The 14,021-nt window shown below is 53.9% G+C and overlaps 1 protein-coding gene across 6 annotated transcripts in view; it reads left to right on the top strand.

Annotated features, from left to right (window-relative positions):
* The window catches only part of LOC149350698 (uncharacterized), a 121,721-nt gene extending 115,469 nt beyond the window's left edge, over positions 1–6,252 (top strand). For 4 of the 6 annotated variants that reach the window (XM_089579812.1, XM_089579811.1, XM_089579814.1 and 1 more), the window contains 5 exons: positions 1,525–1,887; positions 3,285–3,522; positions 3,778–4,373; positions 4,679–4,981; positions 5,168–6,252. In XM_089579812.1, coding sequence (XP_089435938.1) covers positions 1,525–1,887; positions 3,285–3,522; positions 3,778–4,373; positions 4,679–4,981; positions 5,168–5,324 — 1,657 coding nt within the window. In that variant the 3' untranslated portion in view covers positions 5,325–6,252. The remainder of the gene's footprint in view (positions 1–1,524; positions 1,888–3,284; positions 3,523–3,777; positions 4,374–4,678; positions 4,982–5,167) is intronic. The other 2 variants (XM_089579816.1, XM_089579815.1) reach the window with 2 other exon arrangements.
* The last annotated feature ends 7,769 nt before the right edge of the window (positions 6,253–14,021 follow it).

The following is a 14,021-nucleotide window of genomic DNA, read 5'->3' as shown; positions in this document are numbered from 1 at the left end:
CACGTCCCGCAATATTCTGTTCGCCACAGTACGTTGAACAAGGCTTGAAAATATGTGCGCATTTTGGCAAGAATGAACTCGGGTGGTGGTAGTGGCGGAAAACCAACGCCCGCGGGACTGTTTACATTATTGACTCCGTCAAGATTTGGTTATGCCAAACCCACTGAACGTACTCGAGAATTTTCAAGCAAAATATATTCATCTTCAAGAGAAACACCGAAGAGCGAAATAGATAAAATGGTAGCTGTCCTAGAAGTATTTCTTTTTTCGCGCTTTGACTCAAGCGTATGGAAGCTTGGAGGCTCTCGAGACCGCGCCGTTCGGAATATGCGATGGCGATTACGACTGCGTCTGCTATAGGGCGCGCCGTGACAGCAGTCGCTAAGCGCGCAGCAGAAGAGCTGTCGTTACAAAAAACATCGCTTTTGGAGCTTTATTTCATTCCACACATAATTTTTAAGCAAAGACATATCACGCATCTAAAAAAGTTGAGCTTAAATAAGGCAGTGAATTCAGGAATTAAAAAAAGTCCCAAGTGCACTGCGTGAGCGCCGACAAAGCTGCTATCCCTCAAAGAGAACCGTATTTTTTTTTTTACCTCGCTTTCAGTTACACGAAGTTTAAGCAAGAAATCCGGCCGCCCTGCTTGCATGCTCAGTAACCGGCTATGAAAGAGCTGAGGGCAGCTTGAAATACGTGCGCGTGCGCGTGTACGTGTGCGTGTACGTGCGTGTGTGGGGGAGAGAGAGAAAGAGAGAGGGGTAAACGGAAATCTGGAGTAAACGTTGACCAGTTTAAACGTCACTGATTTGTCCTGACCACTCAAAACCGCATGGATGGCTCCGCGCCGTTTTCTTCGAATCTCAATTTGTTCGCATTTCATAGCACCTTCTTTGTGAAGACTTCAAAAGGTGGAGCGTTTGCAGTGCGTGGATTATCGATTGCGAAAGTTAATGCACTGCTATATGCGACGGGCAAGCCCTCTGCGCCAGCAGCAGGCAGTCTCTCTTTCATTGGAGGTGCCGTCGTTCGTTTAATTTTGTCTACACCTCCAGGGCTCGGCAGAATTGAAGCCTTATTGGTTTTAAATTAGCGACTTTTTCTCGACCTGCCAGTATAGAGAAAAATGCACCTTTTTTTTATACTCCAAGTCATATTATCAAGCTGTCTAGCACCTAGACTTCAGTTAATGACTGTTTTCTATATTTTCGCCAGTCTCATTTTATTGATCAGGTTTTCGACTAATCATTGGTTCGTCTGTTTTTGTAAACTGAACCATCGAGTTTCCAAATTGGTTATCGTGCACTTTTTCGTGCCGACTGTCAAGATAACTATGACATTATTGGTCCTAGCTGTGTGTCTGTTGGTTTCCTCGCTGCATTTGTTTTCTCATTCCTCACATGGGAAAACAGTCTCATGAGACCAAGGCCGCAGCAGTTTCCATTATGACCATTGTAAGGTTAATCTCACCACTGAAAGTCGTGGAGGAACAATCATTTATTCGCCGACATAACTGGCGCGCAGGGAGCTGATCCGGCTAATCAACGCGACCGACTTCCACGGCGTGTCGGGCCATGTGCGCTTCTACCGATCCAGTCGCCTGACGGACGTCATCATCCGGCAGTGGGTGAACGGCAGCCAGCACCACGTGGGCACGTACAGCCCCGGCGTGGGCGGCGCTGACAATCTGACGATGCTGCAAGCCATCCACTGGCCCGCCGGCCGCAACCACGGCGACGGCAGTGAGGAGCCCCTGGTCTGTCCGCTCGAGGGGCTGCGCCGCCTTCTGGGCACCAGCTGCGACCTGGCCATCGTCGTGGCCAACGTCATCGGGCTCAGCCTGTTCGCCCTGCTAATGATAGGCGGATGCGTCGTCTTCAAGAGGAGGTACTCCTCCGGGGCCTTCAGCCGGCCTTCTCGGCCTGAATGCTCCACTTTTGGAGCCTTCTGCTATTTTTTTCGACCAAGGAAGCAGGGATTTGGTCTTAACGATATCTTCGACGTAGTGCACGCTTTCGGGCTGGCAGTTGTCGACGCGATACGATGTAGCGCTTGTGTCTCGTCGTCGTTCTTTCTCGTGGTGTGCATGGTTTGCGCTATTTTTTTCTCTATTTCAAGTATGCACCAACTAGCCCAAAAAGAGGTGTTAATGAAGTATCGTTCAGAGCGAGTAGAGGTTTTTTGGGCCGGCTATCATAGGCGACTAAGTGTTCATTCTCATTTTCTATTCGCTCCGACTGAACATGTTCGTGAGGGAACTCTTTGGGGTTTTCTAGAGGAATCTGGCGACACTTTCCACTTACTCACTGTGCGCTTTTATTTAGATTACCTGTACGGCCTCTCCAGTAGGCAGATGACACAGGTTTTTATAGTCTTTATTTCGTGTTGTTCCGGCAGCCTTACCTTGCGTTTCTTGACACTTGTACATTAAAGCGAGTTAAGCGTAGCCTTTTTTACTCCACACGTCGGTCAAAAGACTGCTTTGCGCCAAGAGAATGTTCGTGTCATGGTCGGAGAATCGGCGCCTGTGTGCTCAGTTAAAGACCATTGATCATCGTTTTGTTTCGTGTCGTGATGCTGCGCTTTGGGACATATACTACAGTGAACTCCCAAGAAAGCAGATAACACCGTGCAGAATCATATTTTTGCCTGCCGAGCAAAACTTTATAATTCCTTGTGATCTGTTTCTGTTGATGGGGCTGTTCATTCTATTGAAGAACTGGATTATGGATTGACATGCCGAACCACCCCGTTCGACCAAGTCTGTTCCGAGAGCAGTGCGCTTTGATCCGTAGGAAGATCCCCCTGACTGGTTACCCTTTCTTGACGCACGGATGTGCCTCAGAACGCTCGCGGTGGAGTGCGGGGGTACGCGTCGAGATCGCATCGTGCGACCGGGTTATGTGAGGCACGAGCCGGTTCAGAGAGGGAGTTAATTTCCATGCAGTAAAAAAGCTGTGGCGATGCCCTACTAAATGAAGCTGCCCTATAATTACGCGGGCGTTCGTTCGAATCCCGCGCGGGGCGCTGAGATTTAAAGTTTTTTCTGCTGGATGCTATTTGGGCGGAGAATTTCGGGTGTTTCCGAAAGTTCTGGCTTCAGGTTCGGTTTTAGGTTTGGGACGGCGTTCGCCTCAGTTTGCTGAGAATATGCCCCAAAAGCATTTCATGCTTGAAAAGTGGACCGCGTCAAAATAGTCGAGCGTGAACGCTGGTCAAGAAAAAAAAAATGGTGATGCAGTGGTCGCTTTTCATCCATCCACCCGTTGGCACGGCCGTTTCAGGTACGAGGAGAAAGTGAAGCAGACCGAGGCGCGCATGCGCGAGCTGGGACTGCTGCCGTCCAACCACCTGCCTTCTTTGGACGGATGGGAAATGCCGCGGGACCACATAGTGATCAACCGCAAGCTGGGCGAAGGCGCCTTCGGCACTGTGTTTGGCGGTGAGGCGCTGATAACCGACCAGTGCTGGCAAGCCGTGGCTGTAAAGACGCTCAAGGTCGGTGCCATCATCGAGGAGAAGGTACGGCATTCACTCGTGTCCAGAAATGCCAATTTCTGTAGCATGTGCTTTTGTACTGTGCACTTGCCTTTTCAAAGCCACGTATTATTTTAGGCCATGCGTGACTGATGCGTTGTAAGCCTTGGGTATAGGTGCCTGGATGCGCGCTCTCTGCCCCGCGCTGAGGCAGCGCGCATGCAGGCACCGGCCCAGCCTTCAGGTGCAGGGCGCGGTGCTGCCCTTGAGCGCACTGCAAGGTGTGTTCGGCACTTGCAGCTGGACTTCCTGAGTGAGGCGGAGATGATGAAGCGCTTCGACCACAAGAACATCGTGCGGCTGTTGGGCGTGTGCACGACGGGTGAGCCCGTATACACGGTTATGGAGTTCATGCTGTACGGGGACCTGAAGACGTACCTGCTGGCCCGCCGGCACCTGGTCAAGGAGAGCGAGCGCCACAAGTCCGAGGAAGTGTCAGACCGCTGCCTTACGGCCATGGCGATGGACGTGGCGCGCGGGCTAAGCTACCTCGCTGACCTCAAGTACGTGCATCGCGACCTAGCCTGCCGCAACTGCCTCGTCAACGCCGGCCGCACCGTCAAGATAGGAGACTTCGGCATGTGTCGGCCCATGTACGACTCGGACTACTACCGCTTCAACAAGCGCGGCATGCTGCCCGTGCGCTGGATGGCACCCGAGAGCCTCAACGACGGCATCTTCACCACCATGTCTGACGTCTGGAGCTACGGCGTGCTGCTGTACGAGATCATCACCTTCGCCAGCTTCCCGTACCAGGGTCTCTCCAACAACCAGGTCCTCGAGTACGTCAAGGGCTACAACACCCTGCCAGTGCCCAGCGGCTGCAAGCCCGAGCTGTAAGCCTTACTCCGCACGCCCTTGCCCGCGCTTCGCCAGCAGCCGAGTGCAAATTTTGCAGAACGCCCGACTCCTGTAAAGCGCACTTTTCCGCGCTTCACGCTTGTTTCGGGGCGTGAAATGCATGTAGGGCAAGGAATTGTCCGGTGCGCGAGAGTACCGCGAAGCAACGTTTATTGCATGCAAGTTTAGTGGCTGCCTGTGCTCTGTACACGCTTGCGGCAAAGCTTGCGGCTGCCCAGTGGGCGTCGCGACTCGATGGGCGCGCTGGGCGGCCGCTCAGTGCGCACTGTGCGGCTCGCAGGGAGGCTCTGTTGCTGCGCTGCTGGGCGCGCAGCCCGACGCAGCGGCCCACGGCGTGCGAGATCGTCGAGATCCTGGCTAACGACAGCAAGCTCATCTCGCCCTGCCTGGACTTGCCCCCGGCCAGCGTGCAGGTCGAGGGCACCGACTCGCTCGAGCTGACCGCCATCTGCGATCGTGGCCGCCTGCACTCCATCTCGTCGCTGGCCCGGCGCGTGGAGTCCGCGGATCGCGCCGCCGGGGTGGTGGGCCAGCCGCCGCCGCCGCCGCCGCCGGGCTCCCCGGTGCCTCCCCCGCGCAACCAGTACGTCATTCTCCGCCAGCTCAGTCGCGCAGCGCTGGATGCCGCCGGCTGCCACGTGACGCCACTCTGAGCTTCGCTTAACGGCGGCCGTTGTTGCGGACTTTTCTCTCTTTTGCCTCGTCAATTTTGCGCGCTCTGAGTCCTGCACATGCATGAAACCCAGGGCAGCGTTCTTTTTCCTTTCAGCCCGGCCTATCTTATCCACCCTGAGCTGCGCCCTAGCGTTGCCAACCACCCTCAAACGCTTGAGGCGCCCAAGACGCTATCGCCGCTCCTGGGAAGCTTGCGGAAGACGCCGAGGTTCTTGTACTCGTCGCGCCTGGCGACTGCGACGCTGACCTAGCGCCGCCGGCCTGCGCCTCCGGTGTGGACAAGACATGCGGCCGCCCCTTCTCTACTGTGCCTATGGACGCATGCCAGTGACCCATCGCACCGCTTGGCGGCGATGCACTCTAGTCCTACAATCGCAGTGTGCGAGATCATGTTCACTCATTACGTGTGTGTGTGTGTATGTGTGCGCGCGCGTGTGTGTGTGTGTGTGTGTGTGTGTGTGTGGTATGTGTGCGCGCACGCTTCTCCAAGTGTGCGAATTGAATCGGTGGAGAGACCGGACGTACCTATATCACCTATACTGTACAGCAGTCACCGTCCATTTTTGTTACGTATTGTCTGTGGTCTGGCCTTATAGCGCTCCACCAATACTCCCGACTATCTTGTCGTTGCGGCTGCGAACCCTGTGGGGCTCGGGATTGGTCATCAGGATAGCGCATTAATTTATTGCTTTTGTGCAAACCCTATGCGCTGCTACTCGGAGACGAAAGAATAGACACGTCTGCACGTGTATATTGGGAAGGAACAGTTTGCTTTTCGGATGTTCTTGTTTCGTTATGTTAAAAGTAACGTACATAATTGTTGTTGTTGTATATATTCTGCCTCCATCAACGGTGTTCGTGTCGCGATACAATTTGCGGTTTCGCTGAGCGCAGATTGTGTATAGAAACTGCTGTTCCAACGGCACTTGTCATATGAAGGACTTGTTGCTGGGCTATTCGCCTTAAAATCTTGTTGCAAGATACTGAGCGCCACCATAAGCAAGGAAGGGAGTTGAAACAAGTTCTCCTGTGAAATTAAGGCACCCGACACACTGAGGATGCGCAGTGAACCAGGTAGACTGCTTTAAGTATCCAGCGTCTCATCTGTGAACTCCCTTTTCAGCGATCAGCACGAATTGTACAGGCCTAATAAACATTCGACCTGTTTGGATGTTTTAATTTTGTCACGGGTTTCTTTTCGTCTCCTATGTATGTGTGCCTCTCGAGTGACCACCACAGCTACGCACAGATATGATGAACTGTCCACCTGGTCGTCCATACCTAATGTAAGAGAGTGTATCATATATCTCGCCTGAAAATTTCTTACCTCAAATGTGCCGTGCAGAAATGCATGCATGGCCAAACTTCTCCACTGAGTGCTTCAGCTAAGTAGTAAAAAAGCTGTAAAAATGCAACGATTCGGCTGGTGCAGAGTTGTAGAGCGTCGTCTTGACCAGGTCGCCATATTTTTTAATGTGCCCAATTTTCTAATAAAAAAATAACTTTACTAACTTTTTATCGTTAACTTTGGAACAATTTTTTTTACATAAAAGCTCTAGAGCCTGTTCGGAATTAATCTTCAATTTAGTCGTTCTCTCTAAATCAGCGTCAGCGCGCAGTCACGCGATCTAAATATCGCGTGACTCTGAAGCAATGCCACATACCCACGGTGGGAGAGCTCGCGCACACAGCACGCGCGCCCATCTTTATATTTCTTATCTTCACAGCCGACACACAGGCGCCGTCTGTGAGCGCCTCTGCGGTGCGGCGTAAGTGGGAGCTACAAGGCCCCCCGCTGAGATGGAACGGCGAAATGGAAACGCCGAACAGGCAAAGATGCGGCTGCCTTGGCGGCAGATAGATCGGCGGATATGCCAGTGACATTCTTGGGAGCTCTTTAGAAGGCGTCTCGAGGTACGCCGGTTTGAGGCGGTCCAGGGTGGCAACCTCTTAGGGACCATTAAGGGGTATGGTCGCAGACTTCGGCGTCTTGTGGAGTGCACGGTACGGGCCGTCATAGGCTGGTGTAAAACGCGCCTTACAGCTTCTCGCCTAAGAAAAACGTACCTCGAAGACGCAAGGTCAGGATGCACGAAAATGTGCCGCTCACAAATCGGGCGGAACCGGGAAGAGGTGCTGTATGCAGATCTGTAGGTGCTGGAGGTACTGCTGGGGTTGGGGTGACGGAACCAAAGGAAGGAACAAGTCTGAGGGAAGCCGTAGGAGGGCGCCGAAGAACAGTTCGGACGTGGAACAACCAAGATCCCTATGCAGGATGGCGCGTAGACCGAGATGGACCATAGGAAGGTGGTCGACCCAGTGCTCTCTGTCCAGGCGTGCAGTGAGGGCAGCTTTTAAGCTGGCGATGGAGCCGCTCGACCGTGCCGTTGGCGCAGGGATGGTATGCGGTGGTAAGGCAATGCTTGGTGTCGAGCAGATGGCTGAGCTTGTGAACAGGGCACATTCGAACTGCCGGCTGCAGTCCGTTGTGACTATGCCAGGGCAGCCGAAGCGTGAATCTCATGGTGAGACGATGGCGTGTGCAACTGTGTCTGCTGTGATGTCCGGAATGGGCACAGCTTCGGGACAACGGGTGGACTGGTCAGTCATGGTGCGGATGCACCGGCAGTCGTGAGGGGGAGGAAGTGGCCCAACCAAGTCGAGATGGCTTGGGTCAAAGCGACAGCTAGGTGGCAGGAAACGCTGTGCGGGAGTCTTCGTATGGCGGGTCACTTTGGCGGACTGGCAAGCGAGGCATGTCGATGTTAATGCTCTGTCGGACGTACCGCTGTACGACGAGGCGTGGCTTGGCTCGGCTTGGACGCTGGGATGGCAAATGTCTTCAAGGGAGTGGAAAATAGCACGACAAAAGGCGTTCAGAATGAAGGGACGAGGTACAGCCGTTGACGCGGCGGTCCAGAGTGATCCGAACACAAACGGATCAGACACGATGTCCAGACGGAGGGTACAGGGACGGTCACGAAGCGATTGGAGCTCAGGGTCCTCAAGCTGCGCACGGGCCAGACGTCGGACGTTCCCAGTCTACGGCAGGTGGAGTAGTGCCGATGGTGGTAATTCGAGAAAGGGCGTCAGCAGCCTCGTTGTCTGTGTCTTCGACGTGGCGGTTATCTCTGGTGAACTCGGAGATATAAGTCAGTTTACGAAGCTCTCGTGCGACGTACTTCGAAGTTTGTACGGAATACATACGCCAGGGGCTTGTGATCCGTCAGGACGTAAAATTATTGTCCCTCCAAGAAGTGCCGGAAGTTCTGGATAGTGGAATAGATGGCGAGAAGCTCGCGGCCAAAAACGCTGTAGCGCGTCTCGGCAGGTTGGAGCTTCCGAGAGAAGAAACCCAGTGGGTGCCACTCGGCGTCGACTTGCTGCTGGAGAACCACGCCAATGGCAACGCCGAAAGCGTCCACCATGATGCGTGTTGGCATGTCAGTCCTCAGATGGATGAGGAGGACCGCATCCGCATCTACGACGGCCTGTTTAACAGCCGAGAAAGCGGCTTGGGCTTCGTGATACCGGGCATTTGCGGATGACGAGCTCTTTGTCGTGCGGAGGTCTCTGTCGGTAGGTCAAGGGTGCAAGAGCTCAGCACAGTGTGAATAAAGCGCCAGGAGAAATCCACCAGGCCCAGGAACTCGCCCAGCTTGCGCAGGGTAGTGAGTGCTGGGAAGTCTATTACTGCCTGTACGTGGGAAGACAAAGGGCGAATTCCCAACACCGAGATGTGGTGGCCTAAGAACTCGAGCTCGGAAGACCCGAAGACGTATTTCTGGGCATTGACAGCAAGGCCGAATTGTTGACAGAGCTGGAACAGTTCCCGGAGGTGACGCTCGTTGTCTTGTAAAGTAGGACTCGCAACGAGTATGTCGTCCATGGAGGCAAAAACAGCCGGGAGTCGGCGTGTTACCTCTCCGCTGTAGATTGTTGAAAAGTCTGAGCTGCGTTGCGTAGGCCAAAAGGCATTCGCACATACTCAAACAGTCCGAACGGTGTAGTGATAGCGGTCTTCGGTATATTGGTTAAAACCTTGCAGCCTTCCAAGTTTGCGGTGAAGTCTTGGATGTTTAGAAGGGGATATATTTGTCGTGAACCGTGTGAGATTTCAGGGCCCGGTAGTCCCTACAAGGCCGCCAGTCATCATCATCAACCTGAATATCCCCAATGAAGGGAAAAGGCCTCTCCCATGTCTCTGTAATGCTGCGGCCACCGTATCCCCGCAAACCTCTTAATCTCATCCGCCCACCTAACTTTCTGCCACCCCATGCTACGCTTGCCTTCTCTTGGAATCCACTCTGTTACCGTTAATGACCAGCGGTTCTCTTGCTTTCGCATTACATGTCCTGCCCAAGCCTATTTCTTCCTCTTGACTTCGACTAGGATGTCATTAACCCGCGTTTGTTCCCTCACCCACTCTGCCCTCTTCCTGTCTCAACGTTACACCTATCATTTTTCTTTCCATAGTCTGCTGCGTCCTCAACTTAAGCTGAACCCTTTTCGTTAGCCTCCACTTTTCTGCCCCATAGGTGAGTACCGGTAAGATATAGCTGTTGCATATTTTTCGCTTGAGAGATATTGATTCTCCTCGTTATTCCCCTCTCGTGATCAGGATCAGCGGTCAATACCTGCCCAAAGTAGACGTGTTCTTTTACCACTCCCAGCACCTCGCTAATAATTGTGAACTGCTGTTCCCTGTTGCCCAAGAAAGAACCGGGTGACTGCCGGCCACTATTTGACTCAGTGGCCGCCAGTCACCTGGTTCTTTCTTGAGCACAAAATGTAGAAGTGAGACCAAGACCCATGTGCTAGAGGAAGGGCATATGATACCCAACTGAAGCATATGGTCGAACTAGCGCTTCGTAATCGCCAGACAATCGCCAAAGATGCGGCGAGGATGAGCTGCAGCAGGTGGACCGCGCGTAACAGTGCGATGAGTCACGCTGTGCTTGGGTGGCTGGTTGAGGTTGCAAGGCTTAGTGACGTCTAGAAAGTCCTGAAGGACCTTGGCATACTGGCATGGCGGAATCTGAGTGCGGATCCCAGTGGGAACGACGACCGACATCACGAGAGTGATGGAAAGGCTTCATGCTGCCGTTGAGGCGATGTCGCCGCATGATGACGTCCAGGTCGAAGTGGGTCAAAGTCGGGGCCATGGATGGGCTGATGGACGTCGGCGAGGAGGAAGATCCATCGGAACGCGCGCCGGTGGAACAAAGAGGGAGGGAAGGAAGACCATACGTGGCGCTCGTGGTGGCATTCGCCGCACGGAGCGTAGGTCCTCGTGACTTGGAACTGCGGTCAGCCTTGGAGGACGGTAGCACACTGACCGGGGCACTCGTATCGACAAGGAAAGGTAGACCGGAAGTGTGGTCCCCGACCAAGAAAAGGCGGCCAGGTTGACGAACGAGGTCACAGTCCGCCGTCAGTGACCTCGCCTCGCATTTCTCGACCAGCTGCCTGATGAATGCACTTGCGGGCGCGGTGCTGGCAGGGGCTGTGATGCCAGCATTGGCGAGTTGGGAGGACAGTTTTTGCGGGTGCCGGTCGGGGAAAAGGAACGACGGCTATGACGTGAAGAGGGTCCACGCTGGCCATGAGAGGACGTCCTAAGGGTGTAGACTGAAGCGGCGAGCTGGTCAATCCGAGCCTCTAACCGGGATATGGCGGATGGCTAGGGCATCGAAGAGAGGGTGACGATTGAAGGGAAGTCGGGTCGTGAATCCTGTCGGCTAGCTCGGTGAGGCGGTCGAGAGTCTTGTCCACTGCAGCAGCCAAGACGAGGCGAAAGGACTACGGCAAACGCTGCAGGAACAGTCCCCTCAACAGCGCACCGTTAGAGTCGACGTTGCTTTCACCCAAGTTGGATTGCAAAACATTTATTTCGTCAGGAAAGGCAATATGCAGATGATCCGTGCTAGGTGGCTATCAGTCCAGCTGCCGCATGCTGATGATCAGCTCGAAGGGTCGTCAATCGCCCATCTCTTCGCTGGTGAGCACGTGGAGACGCGCGCGCTCGGTCGCCGTGGTGCGGTCCAGAATGCTCTGCTTAAGGCGCTGATAAGTAATACCGCCCAAGGGCCCAGCGATGACGTCCGGCGCCTCAGATAACGGGACTTGGCGTGACCTACGACGACGCGAGCCACCTCAGAAGACAGGTTGGAAATTAGGTGCTGGAACCGAGAGGTCTCCAAGGTGACGCGGTGGAGGTGGAATACGGCTTCCTCCTATAGGCGAACCACACCTGCGGGTTCTTGCGCCACAACGAGCGTAGGCGAAATTGGATGGCTGCAATACCCCGTGGGAGCGAGGTAACGTCAGGCGTCGCCTGAGTCTGGTTGGTTGCTGGGATCGGTCATCTCTTAGGCTTGTTAAGAACGGGCCACAATCCCACCGCTGGAACCAGTGTTAAAGATGGGGCTTCTATCCCACCGCTGGAACCAGAGTTGAAGACGGAGGGGTACTGGAGATGACTAACTCGTTTAGCCCCGCAGGTACCGGCTCCCAAAGACGATGTCGGACTGCGTTATCGAGGAAACTGTATAGAAGGGTTTATTCTACATATTTACAGATGAGAATCGAATCGAATGCTCCGATCACACAACAACATCCCGTTAAATACGGTTCGCGTTCCCCAGATCCCTGACTGGGGAACTTAGTTCGAATAACGTTGTCCAATCGGATGGGCCATTGATGACGCTGGCGGTACCACCCACGGCACGGGGCGGTGCTGAAGCTCTCTCGCTCTCTCACAGCTCGGGGGATGAGAAGGGGAACACCAACAAACACTGAGGTGTCGCCTTGTCCACTGGGGCTAGTCTTCTGTGCGTTGCCGCCGCGGGAAAGGAGAATCCCGCAGTCTCCCCGCAGGTGAATGACCTCCTCGATCTCCCCCGCCGGATGGCCGAAGCACGAGACCTCTTCGAGTACACAGCGTCTTTCAATTAGCAGCCTCGCTCGGCGTGACCTTGTGTAGCATCAACCCGTCCGGTGACCCGAAGACCGACTCGGCCAACGTATACCGCTGCTTCCGCCGTGCTTCCTGTGCATTTCTGCTTCCACCGTTGCTGCTGCTGTCGCAAGCTCTCGCCGCATCTTTGCCTAACGACGACACTCGTCTGACAGTAATTTCTCCCAGGCCCGTGGGACACAGCGTCCTTCGATCGGTTCGGAGGTTCGGTTATTTGGAGTGCAACAACCCCGTCCGTCGTCGTCTATACTTCTGCCGCCGGCGCCAGGCCTCGTCATATCCCTTGCTTTGCGATGAGTCACACCCGGCTCCCAGGACCACGTTGTCCACTCTTAACAGGCTGCAGTCACCACAGAGGGTCGCAGCGGAGCACCAGGAAAAGAGATCCAGCGTTGCAGGCATTCGGAACTGAACTGCCCCTTGTTGTTGTTGTCCTCAAGAAGATAATGGCCCGTACCTACTGTGGGGGACTGGCCAAGACACGGGCGGCGACTGAAAGGTGTTCAAAACGTTTTTTAAAAAATGCAGATTTGGTGATTTAAATTAAGAGCAAATCAAACACTGTGAGATTGGCGACTGAAAATGGGAATGGAGAAAAGTAATTTAATTACAGTAATTTAATTACTGCCATGTATGCCCGGGACACCCTACACTTTAAGCGGCGGAGTCGCAGACGTGGGCGAAAGCGGCGCGACACAGGTTATGATGACTCGTCGCCTCCCGCGTGCACCTATCGCTGTAAGGCCGTGCACAATGAGGTGTGGCGCATCTATGCTCCCGGAGGGGTCGAGCCCTAGGTTGTCCCTTCGCGTATTCTCGGAATCGTCCGCTCCTCGGCTCCCCGATCCCGCTCGGTGGCGACTGACTCACCCCACAGCCGCCGCGATGGCTCCGTGGTTATGGCGCTCGGCTGCTGACCCGAAAGACGCGGGTTCGATCCCGGCCGCGGCGGTCGAATTTCGGTGGAGGCGAAATTCTAGTGGCCCGTGTGCTGTGCGATGTCAGTGCACGTTAAAGAACCCCAGGTGGTCGAAATTTCCGGAGCCCTTCACTACAGCGTCCCTCATAGCCTGAGTAGCTTTGGGACGTTAAACCCCCCTGAACCATGTGACTCACCTCCTTTCTCCACAGGAAAAAGAACTAGGCGGGCTTTTTTTGCTTTTCGAACAGAACACTCCTCCCAACCAAGAATGGCACAGGGACACTTGCTGTCAGTGTGACTTTAAAGTTCAGCCATGGTGTCCGAGAACAACAGAACTACACAAATATACATGTCTGCTCGGCTGTTCAATACGTCCACAAACACGCACACATGCGCACACATAGCGCTTCGCTCAATCCGCACACACAACGTTTTAAATCAATCTGCGCACTCCATAATCCACCATGTTATGTCTGTATGCGAAACTGGCTGGTTGGCTCCCAACCTCCTACACCCCTGAAATGGCTGTCGCAGGGTTTATTGATCCAAATCTCATTTCCGAAGAGGTACACACAAAGCATCAGGTATTTGTCCTCTATATACAGTCACCACTATAGGCTACTACTCTTTCCTGCGGTCACTAGAAAGGCAACAACAAGCTCGCTGATGTCTCAAAATTACGGTTCTTCCTTACATTCTAGGCGAGAAAGTGATTCGACACATTTGTGCAGAGAGCCCTTGATGTGCACCATCTCCAAGCCGTACTTTCGCAAGGCAAGTGACTAGCGCATCAACCGCAGACTAGTGGACGCTGAGCAAGTGAGATAGGTGAGTGGGTTGTCGTCGGTTGCGACCCTCACTTTAGCCCCGAATAACCATGTATCCAGTTTTCCTATGGCCCACATGACTGCAAAAAGCTTCTCCTACAAATGCGGACCATTTGGTCTCATCAACTTCTTACTCAGAAATGCAATTGGTCTCTGCTCACCTTTAACTGATTGCCCTATCGCAATTTCTCGTGCGTCTGTTGTGAGAAGGAATTCTCGG

Source organism: Amblyomma mixtum, chromosome 3, assembly GCF_055824585.1.
Source record: "Amblyomma mixtum isolate Tamu chromosome 3, ASM5582458v1, whole genome shotgun sequence".
Lineage (NCBI taxonomy): Eukaryota > Metazoa > Arthropoda > Arachnida > Ixodida > Ixodidae > Amblyomma > Amblyomma mixtum.
The sequence above is the reverse complement of the archived record's forward strand: the minus strand, read 5'-3'. Positions and strand labels throughout refer to the sequence as shown.